The following is a 26,720-nucleotide window of genomic DNA, read 5'->3' as shown; positions in this document are numbered from 1 at the left end:
TGGATTATGATAAAGTAGCAGAAGCTAACCCAATTGTTTCCTTGATCTTATGTCATATTACTGATCATTTGTGGACAATTTCTTCAAGACCGCATCATCATTATCTACTCTTGCTAAGATGGAGACTTTCTTCAAATGAAATTTCTTTTAGTAAAAACCCTGGCGTTGGCACATTCATGAGAGGAACATGAGTTCATGTTGAACACTAACACTAGTGATAGTGCAATCGAACCAGTTGCAAGATGAAGAAAAACATGCAATTATGTATGCTAGTCATATGGTCATAAATTAAATGTTCCTTTATATGCAAAAACGGCTCGTTTAGGTTGAGAAAATATTTTACATAGAAGAGCGAACAACGTTTCGACCTTCTTCGGTCATCGTCAGGTTCACAAAGAATGAGGTAATTGACCGGAAGCTGACCACATGTTTGAAAGGGGGTTGTGTAACTGAGTCTCGGAATGTAGAGGGCGGTGTTAGATGGTTGATTATATAATTTTATTTATTTTATTATATTAATATAGGTATAAAGGCGTTCCTTTATATTGGTTTATTTTGGGTTTAAGTTGTTGTATAAGTAAGGCTTCTTTAATTTTGCGTTTTTTTATGTGTGTTACTTTATTTAGTATTTGAGTGTTTTCTATGGTTATGTTGTGTTAATTTGACTTGCAGTGTTCGAAAACGTGTGAAGGTGACTTTTTATGTTCTTTGAAGCTAGTTTCCATTTTTTTACTTGTTTCTCCAATATAGAAGTCGTGGCAGTTATCACATTGTATTTTATAAATAATGTTGGTGTGGTGTTTGTCAGTGTAGTTCTTACATGGTATAGACCTCAGTTTTGTGCCTGGTTTTTGAATAAATTTAGTATTCACTGGAATGTCATATTTTGTTACTAATTTTTGCCAAATGTTGGTTATTTGTTTGCTGATGTCAGGAATATATGGTATACAGCAGTATATGGTTTCGTGATTTTTTGATTCGTGAGATATATTTACTTTTGTTGGTTGATTTTGCTTTCTGTCTAGGTGTGTGCGTATAATGTTTTCTACGGTTTGTGGAGGAAACTTATTGATGTTGATGAAATATTGTTTTATTTTGTCTAATTCATCGTTAATTTTATCTGGTGAGCATAGTTTTATGGCTGTGTTTATCTGGTTTCTTAGTATGTTGAGTTTTTGTTTTGTTTCGTGTGCTGAGTCCCAAGGAATGTATAGTCCAGTATGGGTGATTTTTCGGTGGATTTCTGTTTTGAATTGTGTGTCGGTTCTTGTAATTTTGAGGTTAAGAAATGATATTTGATTGCTTTCTTCCTGTTTACATGTGAAGTTAATGTTGGGATGTATAGAGTTAATGTGGTTGAAAAATTAAGTATGTGTTCTGTAGATTTGAATCCCGCAACCGTGTCATCTACATATCTGTACCAGTATAGTGGTGGATGTAATGCTGTGTTAATTGCTTGTGTTTTAACTTGTGTCATAAAAATATTGACTAGAACTGGTGATACTGGGTTGCCCATGCTTTGGCCATTTTTTTGTATATAGTTTTGGTTGTTGAACATGAAGTTTGTCTTTATCGTGGTGAATTCTATGAGGGTTGCTAACTGGTTACTGGGAATGACTATAGTTCGGTTAGGGTTTCGGATATAGAGTTCTGAGGCTATCTTGGAGGCTTCAGTGGTTGGAACTTCTGTAAAGAGGGATATAACATCGAAACTGGCCATTGAGGCTTTATGATTAAGTTGATTTAGATTAGACTTGAAATTAAAAGAGTCTTTGATGAATGAGCTGGCTGATGTTACATATTTGAAGAATGCCCATGCTATGTATTTACCAAGATTGTAACTAAATGATTCATATGTGGACATTATTGGTCGTAATGGACAATCTGGTTTATGATTATATATTCAAACATCTAACACCGCCCTCTACATTCCGAGACTCAGTTACACAACCCCCTTTCAAACATGTGGTCAGCTTCCGGTCAATTACCTCATTCTTTGTGAACCTGACGATGACCGAAGAAGGTCGAAACGTTGTTTGCTCTTCTATGTAAAATATTTTCTCAACCCAAACGAGCCGTTTTTGCACATAAAGAAACATTTAATTGTAATTGTAGCATTAGTAAAACATCTGACCAAACTTGTGGTATAAAGTTCACTGTATGAGTGAACCACGTGTTACTGAAGTAATTGATGATCTATTAAATTGTCAAAGACTAATAGCATGGTAGATAATGGCTAGTAAAAATACAATTTAATTGTACATTTGGGCCTGCAACACAGAAACATAAATAAAAATTTTCTCACTGAATAATGAGACAACGTCTGTTTATTGCATTTCTGGATAAAAGGGGACCAAATGGAAGTTGAGATTATCTTCACTATAGTGACAGCAACCCATGCAGTAGGAAGTTCCAGTAGTAGATGAATGCCACTATTAACAATTTGTGAACTCTAGGAAATGCAAGTAGAAGTACAATATCTAGTCTGGTTGCTCATATATGTACAAGTACAAGAAGTTGTGTTGTACTGTTTTTATCAACCACTGAGCAGTGGGTGTGATCCTATATTTCAGCTAGAAGTCACAGAGCTTTGGCGTATAATTGTCTAGGCAGATTTTCTGCAATATGAATGCTGCAGGGCACCAGGTACTATGGGCGCTTACACTATTGTGTGATGGCAGTTCTGCCCACATTCGATTTGAGTACTTCAGTGTCGGTATAGATACCGTTTGGCGAGTGTCGTGCAGAGAAAAAGGCAGGATAAACAAAGAAACCTCCAGTAAGGAAACGTTGTTTCTCTTTTGCAGAAATTTGACCTGGATATTGTTGATCCACTCCCAGAAACAAAACGAAACGATCTTGACATAGTCTTTGTTATTTACTTTGTCAAGAGGTGGGCCGAATCCTATCCATTGGTCATATGTACACAGTTTCTGACTGATGTGCTGACAGAGCACTGCACAGCTCAGTTTGGAGCAACTGTAGATTTTCACATACATCAGCGAGTTAACTCTAACAGCAAAGTTGGGTGTGAATACATGCACTATGACTTAATGCCATCATTCTCATAATTTAGTGGAATGGGTGATGCAGACTATCAAGCCTATACTTCCCAGGTTTGTTAAAGTGAATGAACCAACAGAGATGAACACGTACAATGTGTAACTAAACAGAAACTAACAGGATCTTCACTGAATGTGCTTATATTCGACTGAAAAGTCGTGCTAAATGTAGAAATGATGTACAGTCCTCCAATAAAAATCGTCATTTAAAAATGTTCAGAAGAATATATGAAAATGTTAAGGTATGGGTTTGAACATCAACAGATAGAAAAATCTGGTACACAATAGAAGAGGTTGTTTGACAAGACACTGAAGGAAAGGATATACCAAAATGGAGACTGGGTGTGGCTCTTGTATGTGCTGCCAACACCGAAGTATCTTGTTTCTAGTTAGACCAAATCTGATCTAATGTATCAAGTGAGTATAAACATACTAACAGAATATGAATGATGTATTACTGAGATATGTTAATTATATAAAGAATGCAATAAATGATCTGGATGTGTAAGACACTGAGAAATGAATATAATAGTGTTTACTGACCTGCAAAATATTATATAACATAACATATTGACACAACTTTGGATCTATTGGTCCATCTCGACCGTTCCATTCTATTAAATGGCCATGCCAGGCCATTCGAACGGGGATTCGAACCCGCGTCGCACCAAATATGCTCGCCCTTTCAGCCATGGGGACGTTATAATGTGACGGTCAATCCAACTATTCATTGGTAAAAGACTAGCCCAAGAGTTGGCGGTGGGTGGTGATGGCTAGATGCCTTCCCTCTAGTCTTACACTGCTAAATTAAGAACGGCTTACGCAGAAAGCCCTTGAGTAACATTGCGCGAAATTCAAAACAAACAAACAATCCTATTAAATAAATCAAAACAAATAAAAACTCTTAAAGCTAGCCCTTATCGTTCCTATACTTATCAAGCTGTTTTCTTAAATTTACTATTTCTACAACATATGAGGGCAACCCATTCCAAATGCCAACCACCCTGTTGGAAAATTAAAACTGTCTTAACGGAAAATGACTCTTACCCTGCCAAAACTTATATTTGTGTCCTCTACTTCTACTGCCTTCATTTTAAAGTACGAAAAGATATGATACATCAACACTATCAATTTCATTTACAGTCTTAAGCACTTAAACCAGATCTCTCCAACTCTTCTTTTTTCAACAATTGGAAAGATATCATCCTCTTTTTGTATGGTATGCCCTCCTGTCTGGGCACGATACTTGTAATCCTTTCCAACTGTTCAGAGTCTTTCCTAAGGTAAGGAACTCAAAACTGAATGTAATATACCAAATGTGGGCTAACCAGTGATCTATACAAAGAAATTATAACCTTCAACACTTCTATAGATACAACCTAAAATACTACTTGTCCTACCACCACTAGCAACAATTTTCTATGCTTTTATTCATAAACATGTGAGAGAATTTTTCATTTTTGAATTTTGAAGTACTGAATTTTTCTTCACAGGATGAGAGTGCTGGAGAGACTAATACTATGTCTGAGAGAATACATTGTTTGACCTGTTATTTTTCGGTAAAAACAGTCTATGATCTTTCAGTAGAACAATATCATAATCTTTATTAGTAAATGAAATTATCGTAAGTATATGAAATTTATAGACATTAGCTTAGATATAAGCTAAATACAAATTTAGTGTACCCATTATTTTATTTCATTGTGGTAGAATAGTTTCTACTATGCAGACTGAAATGTTTATTATAGCAAGAAGTTTCTAAATATTTTATTAATGTTTCAATACAAAGTACAGTATAAAAAATAATGAAAATTCATGCTGTAAGCATACTTGAGAAAGGTGGGAAGTCACACCTATTTGATAAACTTTGTCAATCGCAAAAACCTAGTAACCGTAACAGCAAGAAGTTCCTAAGAAAAAACAATGAAACCATTATTGTATTGAAATGGTCAAACATAATGATAATATTGTCATCTCATGTGTGTAAGGTTCAGTTCTACATAGTAAACCTCATTCTCCTCCTACTGTTTTATAACAGCCAGATGGAAGAAGAAGGAATGAATCTTGTTAAAAGAGTAAGCCTGGTGATATTGTCATGAGAAAAGAGGAAACCCAGAGAGATCTATGGACCAAGAAGTTCACCGTTGCTAGGAATGCATGTTATATTAGTGATTAGAGCATGTATACATGTGATACCTATATAAATATCGTTTAACCAAGGTGTTACTTTGACTACTGAGCTTCTAAAGGCTTAGAAAGGAGTACTGGTTATAACCAGGCAGTTATAACTTTTTCAACTTACTCCCCATAGCTGACCTTTTGACCAATTGCAATTAATATAACTTTACATTTTCAATCCACAAGTTCACTATATATGATCAAATTTTTGGGGCCTTTTGGCTATATTGTTATCTAACTGGTCAAAATTCCATTCTATATATGCTAAAACCTCTTGTATAGGCGTTGTCATGGGAGGAAACTATAAATATAACCATAAGTATGCCTAGGACTTTTTCTTCAGAGCGATGATGAGAGATGAGGTCAGCCCTCACACTTCTATTCTGACCTGACATTCATTGTTACAGGAACAGTAGTTGAAGATGTATTGTTCACCATTGCTTCTAATGTAGGAAACCTTGCTGCATCAGTTACCATGCTAGTCACGAGGTCTTCCATATTCAAACAGCCCTTTCAATGATGAACTGGTTAGTGAAGACAAGAACCACGGTGGATGATGTTTCAATACCAACAACAATGCAGCATACGGTGACAAAACCCCTGAAAGAACCTGGCTAACAGGAGGTTAAGGAGCCAAGTGTATCTCCAACACCTTCAACTGTACCGACAATGAAACTGTCTAAATTAACATTTCAACATTAGAAGCTGCTACTGAGATGTCGTGTTCGATAGTGTTTAACAATAGTAAGACTATAAAACGCACAATAAGACCTTTCTTGTGTTGGAGTTGTCTCGATTAATGGTCAAATTCTAGAGATGCAGAAGCTAGCATATATCTGTCAATACTCAACAGGTAACACCATCAATGGTGACAATTATTCTAGTAGCCAAAACTATCAAGAGCCAGCCAGCTGTGCCAGTTTCACTACTATTAGTGATGGTGGTGACCTCTAAAATAAAGAAAGGAGCTTAAACATCAAGAACCAAGCAGAAACATTTTAGGAACTACCAGGTCACAAGTAAGGTGAAATACAGCACCACAAAGCCATTAGCAGACTGAGAAAGCTCCAACCAAGAGGTCGTGAATGCTGTTTCAGTAACAGCAAAGAGTCATCCAGCTAAGAAAACCACCCATAACCATCACCAAAGCCTTGACAGTGATTCCGTTTCAAAATTTAAAATGGCACTGTCAAGAAATGGCTCAAACAAGATGGATCTTACGTTGAGCAGACAAAGTAATCACAAGAGACAACACAGCAGTCAATCAGCAATTCACCTCCTTTTAGAGGACTGCTGTCCAAACTAAAATCAGGTGAGGGAAGCTGCACCTTGTTACTATTGTTAAAGTAGTTGTGTATTATCTAAATATTTATTGAGGGTAATGTATATATGTGTGTGTGTTGTACGAACATATAGTACTGTGCAAAAGTGTAAGAACAAAGTCAAAAATTAGACTTCAGGCTACTTTCGAAGAACAAAGGAAGTTAAATCACAGGTGACACGCCAAAATTTTATTAATCAGTGAAAGTACTTGAGTTCAACAAACAGCTAATATTTTGTGTGTCTCCCTTTTGTTTCAATAACTGCAGACAGTCTTTCATGCATTGTTGCAACATGTTTAACGAAAGTGTCCTTTGGGAATTGAGTCCAAACGTCTCTAATGCACTCCCATAAATTTCTTTGGAAGTAACTTTTGATTTGTTAAGTTTTGGATCTATCAAATCCTAGATCTGCTCAATTAGGTTAAAATCTGATCTCTGTGTGGACCACTGAATTATTTTAATGACTCCAGCAGTTTTTTCCTTAGCTAAGTAATTTCTCCATAGGTTGGATGAGTGTTTGAAGCTATTATCTTAAATATTTCCAAAATACATGAAATTAATAGACCAGCACATATACCATCAGATACTGATTCGTCATGGTATGTCCAATGGTTTCCATATTATTGGTAAATGTGCTGGTCTATTAATTTCATGTATTTTGGAAATATTTACTGTCGCCTCAACAGAAGAAAACCAAACCACCACACTGCCTACCCACATGTTTCATGGTAGGTGTTAAGCATTGAGGTAGATATATTTTACCTTTCTTCACCCGGATGTGCAACATACACCTTGTACCAGATATTTCAAACTTCCACTCACACGTTCATAAGACTTTTTTCAATCATCAACATGCGAGTTTTGTACTTTTTATCACATTTTAGTCTCTTGACAATATTTGGACTCCAAAGTACAAGTTTTTAACGGATACGCGACCAAATATTCCATTCTCGTTAAGCCTTCTTAATGCTGTAGATCTGGACACTTTCTGTCATTTGATATATGGTCATTTATCTCATGCTTGAGACCAGTAGCAGTATTATTTCTGTTCAGAAGGCTGCATAAACGAAGATACTTAACATCAGTATCATCGAGTTTAGGTGTTCTGCCTATTATTTTCTCTACTAGATGCTGGTTCCTTGCAAGCTTCTTTCTATATAGTTATGACACTGCATGGGGTACCATGGCAGCTATTTGATCCTAAATTTAATCAGTATGTTTATTCAGGCATAACTCTTTTGACATGTCTTTGGTACAAGTATATAGGAGTTCTAAAGAGTGATAAATATTCACATCCTGATTCATTCAGTTGCAAAAGAGGTCAGTCAAATATTACCATAGTGTTGATATTTACGTTCTGTAATAGCATGGAAGAAATATACACATAAAATGGAAATAATAGAATATTCTCCTGTCCTAACACTTTTGCACAGTACTGCATGTTCCTGCATTTTTGTATATATGCTATAGTTTGCGTTTTTTACATTTTTTGATATTATTCATATAAGGATGAATGGTCTATACATGCTGACCATTTTCGTACCAAATAAAGTACGCATGTGGATTACCTGATCTAAACAGATGAAGTTGCTTTTTCGTACCAAAAATTATTTTTCTGTAACAAATCAAGGTGACTCTTATGTTTCTAAGTCGCGCGTTCAGTGACTTTCAAGCATACTGTAGGCGTAGTTGTTTCTATTCTTCACCACCTAAGTGCCAAATGAGTGCTAACGTTTTAGAAGCATGTGTTAACTTTGTTTTAGTTCTGCTAACAAACGCAAACTTGCTGTAACGTAACAAAGAAAATAGAAAAAAAGAGCACAGAAAGGAATCATAACAACTAACAACAGTTTACATACAACGGTACTTTAAGGTTCTTTCAACCACCGCACTGAATTCTTTCTTGAAGTAAACAACTAAGAATATCCTTTTAAAAATACATTTCCAAGGGTTAAGCAGGCATAAGCTTAAACTCCCGTGGATTATTCAACTTAAGCAATTTGTAATTGGAAAAGATCCTGAGCTGGAAAATAAAAATCAGTCGTCAAAGCAATACGTTTCACACATTTTTAAAAATATGTTTTTACATATAAACTCTCCGGAAAATTTTGATTAATGAAACGGCATGTGGATGATATTGCAAGGTTAGAGTCAATTACACATCTTGCACACATTCCACTAAAAGGTATCACCTATTACAAAATTCAAAAAGCTGGTTAAATTTATCTCGTTATGACGTCTGTACAATCTCTCCTGGTGTTGGCGTTTGTCTTTTGACGTCATGACGTCGCACGCGCTCTCTGCTATTGATAGACTTACTAATTGTAGCCTCTTACTTGCCATTCATCTGCCATACGAAAACTGTCAACGCGGTCTACTCCACAATAATGATACTGTCAAAATCACAAGGTACTAGAAAAGTTAGAAAATACGCGAATCATTCTTGCTTGGCCCGACATGGCCAGGTGGTTAAGGTACTCGACTCGTAATCCAAAGGTCGCGGGTTCGAATCCCGTCACACCAAACATGCTCACCCTTTCAGCCGCGGGTGCGTTACAATGTTACGGTCAATCCCACTATTCGTTGGTAAAAGAGTAGCCCAAGAGTTGGCGATGGGTGGTGATGACTAGCTGCCCTTCCTCTAGTCTTACACTGTTAAATTAGGGACGGCAAGAGCAGATAGCCCTCGAATAGGTTTGCGAGAAACTAAAATAACAAAAAAACAAGTTAGTGTTATTTGGCTCCGTTTACTGCACTTCATACACAGCTAACTTTCGACCAGTTACTTCAGTCAGAATTGTTACTATGGCCTAAAGAAGATACACATACTGTACTCACTACATCATGTATACATGAACGTGCAGGCGGTGTGATGAGCTAGAGGGGTTTAGGAATAATATATATAAAAAAAAAAAATCTTACTTCTGGGCCCCTTTCATTCCCTGGGCTTGTAGCAATGCTGTGGTTGTGACGGTGGTATTTTACGCCACTGATTCTGATGGTAAAGCAAAAATAAAATAACAGTGACTCATTGTGAATATGAGATATCGGTAGTCGCGAAAAATAAGCTAACTGGAATAGATTGTAAAAGTATCTTTAAGCCACTGCAACTGATTTTGTATAATAAACTAATTAGAATTACTTACTGCTTAGCGTCATAATTAAAGCAGAAAAACGTCCAACAAGCTTTTATACCTTTTTTAAAAATAAAACAAATTAATTATCAAGTTGAGACAAAACATCTAATTTGTACATTCAGTCACTACATATGTTAAAAACTTTCAGCCTTTTACATATTGAATTACTCTGAATAATTATCATAAACGTTTTATTTGTTTCTTTGTTGCTGAAGGCAAAACTGTACGATTGGTTCGCTGTGTAATGCCTAACACGAGTATCGAAATCAAAATTTTAGTGTTACAAACATTGAATCTATCATGAGGCCACTGGAAGACATTACAAAGGACGTCGCTTTTACAATACTTTTAAAAGTACGGTGTATTAGACGTATTAACGTCTTTAATTTTATATTTGAAACAAAGACTCCTTTTTACTCTGCATATTATTAACTTAGAAATGCATCATTAAACCTCATATATTTTGGTTTCCTACCATACTATTAATCCGTATCCTATGAAGCATTATTGCGATGATTATTGCAATGAATAAACTCTCAACATAACACGTTCACAATACTACCCAGTACAGTTGTAATACCAGCCATTTGACTTATATGGTGTAAGCTCATTACTGTTACTTGTTTGTGTAATTCTGTCAATGCATTGGGTAAGACCTTTTACAAATTGGTATGTACACCAATGAACTCGTTTTTATGAACATTTAAAAAAGCATTTCAGAATGACAAACTTGGATAATTGCTTGAAATATTTGAAAATGAAATTGTTCTATTTAATATCAATAACCTATAACACCATATTGAACATGTTTGTTTGCACTTTTATTTTATTATACAATAAATTCTTTTTTTTTTTTATTCCTGCAGTATCAACAAGGATGTAAACATAACATATACACGGCACTGGATCTTCCAATTGAAAAGTGTTTTATTTGATAAGCATAGTATCACTTGTTTAGATTTACAAAGTGAATGGTTTGTTTGTTTTGAATTAAACACAAAGCTTCACAAGAGGCTATCTGGGCTCTGCCCACCACGGGTATCGAAACCCGGAGTGTAGCGTTGTAAGTTCGCAGACATACCGCTGAGCCAGTAGGGGAACACAAAGTTAATGGATGTGTGTGTGTTTACTTACAGCAAAGCCACATCGGGCTATCTCCTGAGTCCACCGAGAGTACAAAATTAATTATTGATACAGTTATTCTATTAGCTGGGAATTTGTGACAAGTTCTTAAAAAATTATTTATTATGCTACGATGAAATTATACAAGTTCCTTATCTATAGATATATATTTATTTGTTTAACTTTTAAACTCGTAAAATTAGAAACGTTACACGTGCATATAAGTACAATTTTATTACAGAAATGTGTTGAATATAGAGTAGATATATCATGAAATATCCTCTTTTTGGTAGTTAAACATTATGTGCTGAGGTAATGAAGACAATAGGCATATGTATCTATTATAATCATTTTTTCTTTGTATACGTTAATTAATATTATCAGGGTGGTCCAATATTTTCGGATGGGTGTGTGTTTTTCTTATAGCAAAGCCACATCGCACTATCTGCTGTGTTCAACGAGGGAAACCAAACCTCTGATTTTCGCGTTGCAGATCCGAAGACTTACCGCTGTTCTACCGGAGAACATCGCACAGGGACTCAAAATAAGTAGATCACAGCAGATACCTCCTTATTTCGAACATTCTGTATACAAGAACTTTAACTTGCAAAGTTTTCTAATGTAAAAAAAACACACACACATCCTGACAAACTAAAATGAACCACAGATATTATAATTTGTTATGCTTTTAACTATATTTAATATTGTTTCCAAATACAATGTGACACGGAAAAAGAAGAGATTGGTTGGTATATTTAGTAAAACAACAATATATTTGCAACGAGTGTTAAGTTACTCTCGATCGCTACAAATACTATAATTTTACATATCTCATGAGAAAACACTGCTTTCCCTTATCGCCCTCGAATCTACTCCTCGTATTGATAATAATGTTACCAACTCAGTAATCGTCAACTGTCATCCACAATGAAATATTATAAGGTAAAATAATTGTTTCTTTTACTAAAACGTACATTCATTTGAGAGAAGGTAAAAACCCGTATTAAAATATTAATAAATATAACTTATCATTTTAAGTATAAAATGTCCACGATTTGACACTTTTAATTCTATTCGAAAACACGACTTGTTTCAGCAATAAACACGTAATAAAAATAAAGATATATATTATCTTTACAAGTACAATTTTAAGGGGTTTTCGTTTCGAGAAATTACAGTCACAAATGTCACAAAATAAACATTAACAGTACACGCGCACATCTTGCGCTGGTTATGGCTACGGCATATACATTGAAGGCGTTATAAAAGTGCTCTTTCCATTTATGAGTACGTCAGGTCGTCTCTAAAGGTTGTTTCATTGAAATCTTTCTTTACCATGGAAAAATGTCAACATCAACTACACCCTTACGCTTGTTGGGTATCTTCTTATGCGCAATAAGAAATAGTTCGGATAATTGAGTGATTATCACACATATGCATTGCTTGTTGTTGTTTTACTGTTTTATTGTATAATAATTCTGTTATATATCAGCTTATTTTACTGTTACTTGGTGTAAAAACCTAATGTCAAGTGAGATTAAAGAGATTTAATAAAAATTAGTGTACTGACACCACGTGTTAGCGAATTCTTGTAAACATGGCGTCGGGGATACCCTCCTCAACACACTCGCCATTTGGCAGGGTATTCTCTGACGTCATTGCTCAAGGTTGTAGCCTAGTGGAAGTTATACCGGTACATCGTGGACGGCCCGCCACTATTTTGATAGTCCAAGAATGACCACGTAAGCTTGTAGAAACCGTAAAACGAGGTTGTGCTAGTGTACGGTGATATTTGGGATTGATATTTGTTTACTTTGATTTTGTTAGAACTGCGTTTAAAGATGCCAAAAGGACCAGTAAAGGTGCGTCATCAGCGCTGTTGGGGGATTCCCTAGTATTTGTGAGCCTGGGGTTAGGGAAGACGTTGTCTCTCCACCAGGGCCTTGCCATGCCACGTCGAAAACAAAGTCAGGCAAACGAGAGTAAGTCCTACTGCTTAATGACTGTTTTTGGTTTCTCTGCATCATACAAATATTATATTTTTGAATTACGACTTCACAACTATTGATACTGATATTTTAGGTTAAGTGATTGACAGTTAGTCTTGTCACAAGTTTGATGTTTGTTTTTTTTTATTCGCAAGGAGAGGGGTTGACCTTAAGGATGAACGTTACGTATTATGAATGATTCTGAAGTAGTAAGCCTAAGTTGTGTTTGAAAAGCAAAGTAGGGTACGATTAAATGTAAGGTTGTTTACCCTTGAAGTAGGCTAGTACTCACTAAGGAAAGAAAAGTATTTACTTAGTATTTATTCAAATTCTTGTCAGCGTGAGATTATCTTTTATCAGAAAGATTTAATAACGACGTTTTGCCCTGGAATTTTTAATTTTTGCCGAATTATTTATCTAATTTAGCAACCACGAATTTATAAAAATCATAAATGATAGCCACTTTTTAGTATCTGTAACTTGCTGTGTAACATGACATAAATTTGTGGAAGCGTCACTTCCAGCGAATTTTTGATTATCGTTTTGCTAACTTGAAAATAAACTTCGACTACAATTCTGTCATAATCATTTTTTCTAGAAACATCTGTTAACCATCAAATCGAAACACAACAAGATATCGCACAAATTAATACATTAATTTAAAAAGCTTAAATCAGTTTCTTGTTTCTTTTTTTTATACTTGGTTGGTAGTTTAGTGTCTAAAAATACTATAGGCCTATGTGTAAAATCTGATTTTAAAATCCCTTAGCCTAGATATGAGAGATGTATTCAGAGTATTCATAAATTTTTGCACCAGACAAGACGTAATTGTACTTAATTTTTATATCAACAATTACTTCATTTTGCACATTATAATAAATATATTTGATTTTATTTCAAGTTGGATATCATATGACAACTTCTTAATTTTATCAGTGTGATTACATTGGCAATATACTTAATTATAATAATAGTATGCTTATACATTTTTTATAAAAAAATTTGTCACAAATAAAATTGTAATTATTTGATTTATCTCTTGTTAGTTGAACAATGAGAAGAAGTTTATTAATTAGACAGACATAAAGGGCTATTGAAAATACTAAAACATAGTGTTATAACATATGTACAAGTGATGGAGTGGGACTGCTTTGATGTTCCATGAATTATATTTTGAAAAAAAATTCCATAGGTTTCAAGTTGCATTACCACTTTAAATCTGATTAATGTAGATAGCAGAAGTATTTGAGAAATAAATACTAATCCTATTTTCTACATTATGATTTCTGTTAGATTTTGTAGCAAGGTTAGTTAATTGGGACTTGTTACAGACAATTTCTTATGTAAAAATACTTCAGAGTGTATACATCCTTAACTATTTAAACTGAAAAATATTACTGACCACAATGACATTTTTGTTTAAAAAAAATGGTCAATTAACTAAATTCTTTTAAAATTTCTAAAAAAATAAATGTGGTTTGGCATTTATCTTCAGTCTTGGACCCAAACTTATAAGTAGATTGTTAATATACTATGTTTTTAGGTATATTCCATTTTATATTTGTAGCACATGTACCATGTTTAAGAGGATACATTGTATGCACCCCCTTATGAATAAATTTGTGTTCTTATAAGACATGTAAGCTCTAATTAAGACAGTTAATAGAAGTGACCCTAGAAGACCTTCTAAAAGTGTGAATGGTTATAAATGTTTTATGTTACCATTGATGGGTGTTGGTGATGCAGGTTATATATGTTTTGTCTATCTATGTGGGAAGCTTATTAATTGTAGAATTTCTTGTGGAGTCCACATGGACCCTTGTCACCTTTTAAAATACATTTTTCTCAACTATTTTTCCATAAAATTGTTTTTGAAATCTATGAAACCATGTGTTCTGGTTTGCTAATAATATATCAGTTATATGAAAGAAATATAACTAACAGTACCACCAATATTTCAGTTAATGCTACCAGTTAGTGATGTTTTGCTCTGCAAACTTTACACAGAAAATAAGAGATTTTATTTTAATTCTATTCAGTTTTTTGCACTACGTTATGTAACTGGCAAAAACTTATTGTGAGATAAAAGTTGCATAATATGATGTAATATGTAGACCTCTATCTCTCTGAAAAGTATAAAAACAAGATAGTTGTTTCATAAGTCAAGCATTTCATACTAGCAACAGTATGAATGCCCTCTTTTCATTTGTTTCTTAAACTGTAGATGTTTATTTTTGTATAATCTTAGAATTCCATTCTCCTTACTGTATTAAAACTGTTTCAAACAAAAAAAGTCTTTTGATATTGTTTTTAAGTCCTTTGATATATGACAACATTATTTCAACCTAAAATTGTAGGGGATTATGAAATGTTACTGTATTTATGACAAAGCATTGAGGATAAAAAAGTAAGTAAAGTGTGTGTGTGTTTTATATCAAAGCCACGTCAGGTTATCTGATGAGCCCACTGAGGGAAAAAAAAAGGTGTCCATAATAACAAATTATTGCTCTTAACCCAACGTACTAGGCAGGTTGGATAAAAATCAGTTTCAGTTCTGCAACATTGTAATATTTGTTGTTCTCTTTTAGTGACTATTATATCTATATATATATACACACACACATACACATATAATATATATATATATCTACATACTATGACATTAGTTAGTGTTTACTTACTATCTAAATTATTTGTATTATTTCAACCTAAAATACTTTATTCTAAACTTGTAACTTTTTCAGAAGCTGTACAAGAGTTGAATTCACTAATGAAACTGTGATGTACATTATAAAAAGTTTGCAGAAAGTCAAGAGAAACAAAGTTTATCAGAATAATTTAATCCATAGTATTAAAAAAAGTAATGTAAAGAGACTCAAGTTTAGAAAAACTCCTTTTAATAGGTTTTTTGAATATCATTAATTAACTGAAACATTCAACTTTCATATTAGATTCATACATCATTATAATGAAAAATTCTAATTTGTAATTATGTAATTTTTCATGTCTTTCCCTAAACCTTTTCAATTGATTTTTAAAAGTGGAGAGGATTCACATCACTAGCCTTCCAGTCTCCCAGTGCCTCATGACTTTTGAAACATAATGGTTAAAACTTTCATAATCTCTTTATTTAGCTTATTTTGTGTTTTTAAGATACATATTTTTTGATGAAAGCTTTAATTTGAAGTTTACTAAACATTTTTACATTTATATATATATAAAACTATTTTTTGTTCATTGTACTCTAGGTATGCCTGCCATTGGTCTTCTCTAACTTCAAATAAATCAGTCAGTTTAGTTATTGCTTTTTTGTCCTTCCTTAAAATTACAAGTAAAGGGTATGTAAAGCTTTAGCCAATGCAGGTTTCTCTTCATGGTTCAATAATGCCCTAAAATATATTATTTTTGCTGTTTGCATTATTTAGAAAAATATATTCAATTAGATTTCACATAAGAACTGAAGTGTTATCATTAATTTCCATCACTGTGTTTCCATATTTTCTGAAATTCTCATTGTGTTTAATTTTGGAGCTTAAAAGCACAAGTTAGCCCTCTAGTCTGTGAAAAGTTCTCAACTATTTACCATGTTAAGTTTGAAAGATTTTTTTTTTTTTTGGAGACTTGAGCCTAAGGCCTTTGAACTATAACATTTAAACCAGTACTCTACCACTGAAACATTTAGAGAATCATTGTACTTGCAGGCTATACTATAATATATCTGGCTCAATGTTTTTCTGATGGGTATTTTGATATGCAAGTTAAAAATTATTTTTATCCCTTGTGATTTATGTAACAAATGTCCAAACAACATTTTAAATTTTTTTATATGGCTATTTTTAATTGTTTCAGGTGCCAGTGAAGCTGATGAACATGAAAAACCTGCAAAACTTATTTGTAGGCCTCATCAGGCACTAGAAAGTTGTTCTAAACTGTCATCGAGTAATAATATTTTCTGTACTACAGTACACTCAAAGTGTGAAACCAGTCAATGTTCCTCATGTACTGTTAAAGGAAAAAAAACGAATATCTTACCTTCTCTCAAGTGCTCATTTGTGCAGGAAACTGGCAGCATATTGGTACCTGAAGAGAATGAGATTAAAGTGGTTATTGACCCAGCAAAATGTGCTATTGTAGAAGAGGTTTCCAAGAGTGAAGTGGTCATTGATGCTGAACAACATAGAACAGTGGTGACAGTTACATGTGTTTCATCAACTCCGAATCATAAGCAGAACCAAAAAAATGCATATACACGTAGGAACCTCCCACAGAATGGTGAATCTACAAATGTTAACTTCTTTAAAAAACGGAGTACAAATGATAGTGGTAATGCAAAAGAGAAATTGACACAGAGTAACAATGATAAAGGCTCATCAGTGGATCATTCAGATAGACACACACTGGTGTATAAACAGTGTTGGGTACAGGAATGTGATACTGGTTTGTGTGTTATGTCAGAAGATAACTCCTCTGGTACAAACAGTAAATTACTTAAATCATCTATTTATGTCTCTGGAGAGGAAGCAGAGATTACTGATACAAATGTTCTTCTAAGCCAAGCAAAAAGTTCTTTAATGAATGCTGAATCACCTATCACTGTAGGTGAGGTACTTTCCAGCAATTTTTCAGTGAATCATTGCAGGAGCTGCAATTCCCCAGAAGAAAATGACAGAGGTAAAGAAAACAAGTCTGTAAACAACACAATAGGGAAGGTGTTTGCTGTAACTGTGGGTGATCTAACAAATCAAGAAATGATGACAACTATTACTGAAAGGATGGCAGGCAATATTTTACAATCAAATTTGGATCGTAGTTTGGTAGTAACAACAAATTCATCTTTACCTCGTATGACAAGTGCATTGTCTGAAGTTACAGTAATCAGTTTTAATGCAGCACATGGTGCATCAGAGAACTCTACATTAATGTCTACCACGTGTGACACAGTAGGAAAAACTACTAACACTGAGATGTGTTCACAAAAAATAATGAGTAGTCTTCTAATGCCAAGTTCAATATATGGCCCACCAGTGGAATCTCCCAATGTTGAGTCTGTACTCCATGGTTTAAGAGTCAATTCAATATCCTCTGAAATTAAACCTCTCACTGAAGTTTCTTCTCTAAAGTTACATACAGAAACATCTGAAAGCTCAAATATGTCTTCCCTTGTCAAAGAAAAAAAGAGAGATGAAAAACCAGGTAATCAGAATGTAACTATAAAAAACTATAATGCCAGTGATGAACTTGCTTGTTTTAGAAAAGAGGATAACTTCCCATCGAGTAAAAAATTAAGGCTGAAGATACCAGATACAAAAGTAAGTGAACTTAGTTCCCTGTCAGAAGGGGCTGTTGCAAGTCAAAGCCAAGGAATATCTCCATCCATTAAGTCTGTTAAATCTCCTGTTGTAACAAGTCCTCAGATTCTAGAGGAAAGAATAAGCAAGCTTATATCTGAAAATGCTGCTATTGTTGAAACACTAGATCCCCTGTGGTCATGGCGATATACCCGCCAATCCAGCATCTCTTCTAGCCAGAATATTGAATCAGAATTAAAGAACGTTAAAACTTCTGTACGAATGAGACGATACAGTGAAGACTCAAGTCTAGCAAAGAAGGTTCATACCAGTACTAATGTTGATCAGTGCTTTGCCTCTAAGCTTCAGGTTGCTCTAATGGGAAATGGTGTAACAGAAAGTTGTGAAATCAATGACAGAGTAACTGGCTCTTCAGAAGAACTTTCTCCTTTACATATTAATGTTGAAAGGATGTCTGTCTTAGAAAAAATTAACATCAAAGAAGACAGTTTTCATGAACATCCAAAAACCCAGAAAGAAGCATCATTAAAGATTTATTACTTAAAGACAGAAGTAAGGGAGAAAAAAGTTTGTTGGATTCTGTGGCATTAAAGAAACCATTAGCCATTGAAACAGTTACAAAGTCCCCTCAGGTTTCTTTTCTGTGCAAACTCTGTAATATAGTATTTCGTTGTAAGGAAAATTTCATTGTTCATCAACAGCATTACTGTAAAGGTATCCAGGAGTACAACTTCAAGTCTGAAGAAAGCTTGCATTATTTGAAAGGAGATATTTCACCAAGTAAATATATGATGGCTTTGCCTATTTCATCTTCATCAGCTGCTTCTGCATCACAATCATCGAAGTCAAACACATCAGTATATTCTTTGTTTCAACATGGACAGGTGTCACCTTCTTATAGTGAAGCTCATATTCAAATACCTTATCATGGATTAACCAGTAAATCTCATATTTTTCAAAAATCTACAATCAGTCCTCCTCCAGAAAATCCTCCTCTGAAGAAGAGGAAAATATCTGAGCCAGCAAATGGATCTGAAGGAGTAGTTAAAAACAAGTCACTCAGTTACCTATCAGACTTTCCCCAAACCAGTCAACAATTAATGTTAATGGTCACATCTACTAAACCAAGTGATGTTCAGATGAAAGATTTAAGAGAAAATACACAAATATGTGACAACATGCTAGTACATCCTATACAAGTAAATACAGGGCTATCTGTTATTCAAGAAATACCAAACATTAAGAAAATAGAATCTGCATTAAAAGATTATTCCATGCTACCTAAAGAAAACATAGCCACATCAGTTGTTACCATATCAAAACCAGTTTTAAATTCTGGAGGGACTGTTCTTTCTGTTCAGAATTCTGTACAGGATGAAGTGAACTCAGAAATTTCTTTACAGTCTAAGCACATAACTGAGATGGATTCTGTATTTTTTGCTCTAAGTAATTCAAAAATGGTTGCACATAAAGAGATCAATGGGAAGACCTTTCCAAATATTTCACTAATCAAAGTGGATGAACCAAAGGATGCTGAAATTATTCAGGATTTGTCTCTTAGTAAACTAGTTAACACAGAATTGTGTTTTAAGAGAGGAGTTTCAGTACCAACCACTCTACATACTTCAAATCTAGAGTCAGTTCCTCAGAGCATGGTCTCAGTTCAAAGGAAAGCAAGCACCTGTTCTTTTGCCCCAGACTCTGGGGTTATGCAGGGAAGACCTGATACTAATGTGTCTATGGATCTGCTCAAAGAAATGGACTCTATTTCTTCTGACTCATCTATGTACATGCAGGCAAGTTTCAGTAAAATGCAGTCAGTTCCTGAAAGACCAGTTTTGTCTCCACCTTTACCATTCTTTCCATCTTCTGTAATGCATTTAGTCTTGGAAAATAATCCCATTAAAGACATTGCTCAATTACCACTACACCAGTCAGTCAGTTCCACTTTGAGCTTCAATTTGGCATCCAAATCTCCACCTGATATCCCTACATCAGATAAACCACTTCCAGTACCTTGTTCTACAGAAAGAATCATTGCAAATAACAGCTTTCAAATTGAGAATCCTAATGTGGAAGCAAGTAAGACTAAACCCACTAGACCATCTTCTTTACCTTTAAAGAAAAAGGTTATTACCATGATAGGTTCCACATTAATCAGTCCTGAAACACCTCGCCCAAAAAAGCATTGCATTCAGCAATACATCAATGGGCACTCGTACACTTATCTTGGGCTTAAATGCTCAACTAGGTCAACTTATTGCAGTATCTACAGGCCACAACCTATGTATGTTCCTCAAGATACTGATCCCAAATTATCTATGTATTCCAATTGGCAAGTTGTTCCTGCAAAAAATATGTTACTTGGATTGTCTCCAGGACAAATGATTGGACTTTATGATTCCAGACAGTGGCTTCATAGCTGCTCAGGAATCTTGGCTTTAGCAAAACAATCACCACAACTGCTTATTACACACTCTAGTTATTGGGTATATCGATGCCAAGAACTAGAGAAATCATCTAAAACTAATCACATTTTGAGTAGTCCAATTGAAAATAAATTTGAGATATACCAAAGTAAAACAGAGCAATCTGCTTCAGATTCTATAGAAATAGTTAATCTAAGGGAAAGCAAGGAAAAAACAAGTTTTAATTCTCTGGAATCAGTCATTAGTAGTGGGCTTTATAGTTGTATCCAGCGATCCCTGATGGTGTCCACCCCTGATGAAAGTAAACATTTTGTTAAAGCCCAATATCAGGAGGAGCAGCTAAACATTACTAATCTTTCAAAACTGGTTCCTAATGGAAACAAACAATCAATAAACATGCTGAACCAAAATCATAGTTTGTCTAAACCTGATAATCTTTTGGTTTCTCCAAGCAGTGAATATCAGTTACTTTATTCCCAACTTACAGATCAGCAATTACATATACTTAAATCTCAAGAGTGTTTAATAAATTCTGGAACTACTAAACAGTCATTCACCAATGAGAATGAGAAACAACAGCAGTGCTCTGGAAAGTTCACAAAATACTTGATCAGTTCAAGCCAAGAACATCCAATTAGCAGTAAAGATGAGGAAGGACAGCAAAATCAAACTGAAAGTCAGGGAAGTCCAGTTAGTCCATATGCAAACAAGCAAGCTTTGAACTTGTATTGCCGAAATGAAGAGTTAAATTTGTCAAATACTGAGAAACAGTTGTTTAATTCCCCAGAAATTCAATATTCTATAATTACACCAGATCAGGAAGAACAACCCAATATAACTAAGCCTGGTGAAACAATGATCAGCCCAAACAGGAAAAATCCTACCCATTTTTACCAGAATCAAGATGAACAGGTGAACTCCTCCATGTCAGTGAGTTATCCTGAGAGAAATAAGCACTTAGAACTTGTGTCCAGTTCCAGTAGAAATAAACAAGTATCAAATAATCAGGTTAGTAACATAACTAGCTGCTGCATAGTATAATACTTTGAGTTGTAAAACAACACACTAAAAATATTTAAGAGCCCTAATGCCTGGTTTATAATCTTTAAATCTAAAAGGTTTATACTCTGACTTAATGGATGGAATGTAGACATTCTTATGGGAAAAAAGAGTCTACTTGCAGTATAAGTTGCTGGTTTTCTGAATGGCACAGTGATAGTTGAAGACTTACTGAAAACAATTTGTCTGACTTTAGTTTTCTTTTTTTTAATATATTTTATCTCATAAGAATAAGGTAGCTGTGTTGTATTAGTTAAGTAAAGCTTTCATGATGAAGTAGTTATTAGGTAATTACCATATGAAATGTATTTTATAATTCTTTATATTTTTTAGACATTGTACTTTTAAGTCCCCTTGAGGTGGATTCCTGCATCTGGTGAGGGAACCTCTTCTGGGATTTGAACATCTACCCACATGTTTGCTGTGTGTTATCATGTGAAATAGAGGAGAGGATCCTGGTGGTTGAAGGTTTTCTTGATGGGTCAGTTTATGTTGGTGGCATTTCAATATATCAATTTTTGTAATGACCTTGTGTAGATGAATGGCATTGGGGTGGCTTCCCCATGGTTAATTGGCTGGTTCTGTTGGGTTATGGTCAATTAAATAGCAGTGTTAGACATTCTCAATAGATGCTGTGGACATTGTGTAATCCTGGTGTTTGGCTATAGTGCTCTACAATGCTCTACTTTAGAATTGTTGTTTGACTCCATGGTGGATGGGGTCAGTGGACACTGAACTTTCTTCATTTTTATGGATCCTGTACACAGTAACCTCCCAACCAAAAAAAACAATTAAAAAAAACTTGTTCATAGGAAAGTGGCTAGATTTGGATGACTTCGAAGCAGTCACCACCCCATCTTTCATTTTTTGTCTGACAAACCTTTAGGGCAAGTGTCTCCTTCTTTTTTTTTTTTTATTCAGTATGGATTAGAGTGGTTTGTTGGATTTCCAAAGTTAGTTAAGAAGCTATGCTCTGGAGATATTCTAGTGGAAACATCTTATTTAAACTACAGCAAACTCTTCCTGAAATCAAAGGTCATTGGGGATATACCCACTGATGTTACTGACAATGCCACTTTGAATTCCTCATGATAAATTATCATTGAGACAGATTTAAAAAACATCCCTGAGATGGAGATGTTCACTTGTTTCTTCAGCAACATATCTTCACTTGTAAAGATGAAATTATGCTGCTTACCATTGTTTTTGTATTGATATTTACATCATCATGTGTGCCTGTCACTATCAAGACATTTAAGTTGTAAGGTGTTCTTATAGTCCTAAACCTCTCAGTTGTTTCCATTCTCAGTGGTTCAAACATTCTAAGGCATCTTGTGATGGTTCTTTGTTGCATGCTCATTGTGATGGCAAAGACCGTGACATCTACAAGTGTCAACTAGACCTTCACTGTGTCAATCATGGTGGATCCCACCTTTCTTACTTTTGATTATGCCTTAATTGGTGGAGGAGAAAGAGGTACAACCTTTACATACTATAAACATTTTTTACCCCAAGGCTTAGAAGTTCTCTTATTCCATCTTGGGCATATGCTACTGCACACTGTTCCATTGCTACAGCGAGAGTGCAGACAAATCTTTTAGTGCCTCCATCACAGTCTCTCTCATACCATGTGAAGTCTTTTGAACTATGTGGTTGCACGAGTGAATGATTCTACATCTACTCCGATCTCTCTCTCTCTCTCTCTCTCTGTATCATTCTATCCAGTGCCTGCTTGAATCCATCTTTTTCAACCTCAACATGCAGAATCATCATTAATTGGTCACACCCTCACTAAACATGATTGCAAACAGAAAGGTTCTCCACAACCTAAACAAAAATGTCCACCATTTTGATACAGATAACTGTTAAGGTTTTCATTCTTATTAGGATGATATTGAGGCTTTGTTGATTTTTCATCATTCCATGTGTCTTTCCTTAAAGGAAACTTTCACTAGATTTGCTTTTGTCAGTTTTCTTTATACTGGAATGAAAGATTTTTGGTGGATGAGCTCATGGAAGTGTAAAATTACTGGTTGACTATGTTTCCTCCTTTTCGTACACTTGAGGCTGTAGGTAACTATATCTCTTTCAGATTTGTTCTCTTTACCTGTCACTAGCATAGACTTAAGATCAATTGTACCTTGATGCTCTCATAGGATAGCTGCTGTTTCCCTTCATCATTATGGAATGCTTTAAAGGACACAATCCTTTCTTGGATGATACTGATATTGATGGGAGTGGTTATTCTGTGGAACGTGTGCTCTCAGATCAATGCCTTTCTCTATTAAGTACTGGTTCTTTTACCTGTTTTCATCCACCTAATGAGTCTTTTATCGCTGTTGATTAATCTTTCTGATTCTCTTCACTTTTTTTCTAATTTTTGTTGGAGGCTTGGCAGTGGTCCATGGAGCAGTAATCATTTTTCCATCATTTTAAGTTAGCTTGTTTACAGTTGATGTCACCCAACCCATGTGCCATGATAAAAATTGGAACAGATTGACTGGCTTTTCTTCACTGATTCTCTCAAAACTTGGTTCTGCTGTTGTTAGTCTTCCATCTATTAACGATTGCATAGAGGTTGTACCATATTGCATTATTCAAGTAGCTGTTTGTTTTATTTCCAAAACCTTGACATATTTTCAACAGTATCATTGTTCATCATAAACTCCTGTTTCCAGCACTTCTGTTTCTTCCCCATCCACCAAGTCGTGGGCAGAAACATTGCCACTTTTTCTTAGCAGTAATGTTGCTATAATTATGATTGCCCATTTACACTGGCATAACTTGAACTCAGTCTTTATTGGTCTGACAGTACATTGGTCAGACCTTGTGATATTCATCAGGAGATGCTTCACCATCTCTCTTCTGCCTCGCTTGCTCTTCTTCTGGTTGTTTTAACTCAATTTTTGCAGGAGAATGTTTTATTAAGATGTATAGTGCAGAGCTATTGTTCTTCCTTTCTCAAAGCATGGGAAGGATCCCAAGATTTTCTCTGATTATTTTACAGTTTATTTGACTAGCTGCCTCTAATATTTTGGTGAAGATGGTTAACACTTTCACAATGGGTCAGGGTTCAAAGGCCATGTGATTGCATTTGTTGACTTGCATTTAAAATTTTATTGAACTACTATTTTATGAATTTATATCAATAAGTTTGGAATCAAATTGTAGATTATAATTCAGACTTTAATATTATATGAGTTTATTTCTTAATTCAAAAATAAAATAAATATTAAAATAACACATTTAGTATAGATTTTAGTATGGTATGTTGAATGCAGAGTTGTTTAAGATTAGATGCTTGTGATGTCAAAATACTAACTATATATTAACAAGCAAGAATATAATATAAGAACCTCGCATACTTTTGTTTTGCTGAGATGTGGCTTATGTACTGAATCAAACATGGTGGCCCCATTCAGCTCTTTCAATATTTTTGAACAAGTCTCTTATATACTCTTGCTGCAGTATATGACATGTGAATAACCGTCCAACAGCCCAGAATGTTCCCAGAGTGGTGTTCTCAGCCATTTTAATTTCTTAAAAGGCTTTCATGTTTTTTCGATCCAAGATTTCAATGAGGTAGATTGTGTTTTAAGCCTGCTCAAAGTTTGATATCTTACAAAATCTAAATAAATCTTAGTAAGCATAATAAATTACAGTGGAATTTTACGGTACTAGTGTAATTCTTTGATTTTTTTGGTTATTCGACCAAAATGTATAAAAGCTAAAAAGAATTTTGTTTGATATCTTCCAGATGCAAAATTGTAAAAGGCTTAACAAACAAAGAAGTACAAAAGTCAGTGAGAAGAGATAATTGTTTGTTTACTTCTTGATTTATTGTCCTATGTTTTAAGAAAAATAAGTTTAATTTATTTCTAAATAGTAATAATAATAATAATTTAAATATAAATGTATATTACAAAATACTAGTCCACTAAAACACAGCCAAGACAGGGAAGACTAAGGATCAGTTTTATATTAATGGATATATGAACTGAGGCAACTAAATAAATCTATAGTGAACATATTTCATGAACAAATCTGATTTTTTTGTATCAAAAGCTAGTGTGCAAATGTGTAGGCAAACTCATGTATGTTATTCCGAGTCCTTTGTGAAAGGTTTAATACTCATCTTGTTTGGTTCCTTGAATCATCCAACCTCCTCTTGCCTGCCAAGTGTGATTTGTTTTTGCCAGTGCTCCACTTGGACAACCTGATTCATCTTGAAACCTCAATGAGGGAATCCTTTTTCAAGAGAGAGCATCGTGTCTCTGTCTTTGTTTTCCTATACATGGTGAGGGGACCTCCCAGAGAAGGTTCTGTACTTTCAGTTTACCTCCTCTGGGATCTAAACATCCACCTGCGTGTTTGCCGTGTGTGGTAACCCATGAAGGGGAGAAGAGGATCCTGGTGGTTGAGGGGCCTAACTCCAACACACCACTTTGGCTTTGAATTCCTGTAGATGGACAGTCTTAGGGTAGCTCCCCCCCAGTCCATTTGGGCCAGGGTAAACTGAGTGCCAGTGTAGGACATCCTCAGCAGGTGTAGTGATACTGGTGTTTGGGTATAGTGCTCACGAAACCCTGGCATTGCTGCAGTGACCTTATATAGCACTGTAGTGCATCCCCTCCTAGGGCTCCATGGTGAGTGGGGTCAGTGAGCACTGGAATATTCTTTTTTTTTATTATGGATACTCCTCAAATAAAAAACATAAGCAAGCATGACAGCATAGAGAAAAATCTGACTACTGGCAAATGACTGTGCATTGATGACTGTACAGTCAAACTCACAACTTGAACCTCTCCTGCAATTTCTAATTTTACATTCTTTAACTGAAAACCCCTTAAGGGCAGATGTCTTCATTTTTTATTCAGCAGGGTTTAGAAGGGCTTGCTGGTTCTCCTAAATTGGTAAAATAAATTACAGTCTGGGGACATTTTTAGTGGAAACATCTTCATCACAACATTCTAGACTCCTCTTGAAATCAAAGGTCATTGGGGATATACCCATTGAGGTTACTCTTCATTGTACTTTGAATTCTTCCAGAGGATTTATAGTTGAGAGGGATTTAAAGACCATTCCTAAATCAGAGTTTCTTGCAGGTTTCACCA

At 34.8% G+C, this 26,720-nt stretch overlaps 2 protein-coding genes across 2 annotated transcripts in view; both read left to right on the top strand.

Annotated features, from left to right (window-relative positions):
- Positions 1-12,407: 12,407 nt before the first annotated feature.
- LOC143223409 (uncharacterized) lies at positions 12,408-18,709 on the top strand. The gene is made up of 2 exons (XM_076451354.1): positions 12,408-12,803; positions 16,659-18,709. Exons 1-2 carry the CDS (start codon positions 12,770-12,772, stop codon positions 18,707-18,709), a joined length of 2,085 nt encoding a protein of 694 aa, XP_076307469.1. The 5' UTR covers positions 12,408-12,769.
- Positions 18,709-26,720, top strand: part of LOC143223408 (uncharacterized) — a 43,569-nt gene continuing 35,557 nt past the window's right edge. The window contains exon 1 of the mRNA XM_076451353.1: positions 18,709-21,555. Coding sequence (XP_076307468.1) covers positions 18,907-21,555 — 2,649 coding nt within the window. The 5' untranslated portion in view covers positions 18,709-18,906. The remainder of the gene's footprint in view (positions 21,556-26,720) is intronic.

The sequence above is a fragment of the Tachypleus tridentatus genome, chromosome 8 (assembly GCF_004210375.1).
Source record: "Tachypleus tridentatus isolate NWPU-2018 chromosome 8, ASM421037v1, whole genome shotgun sequence".
Lineage (NCBI taxonomy): Eukaryota > Metazoa > Arthropoda > Merostomata > Xiphosura > Limulidae > Tachypleus > Tachypleus tridentatus.
The sequence above is the reverse complement of the archived record's forward strand: the minus strand, read 5'-3'. Positions and strand labels throughout refer to the sequence as shown.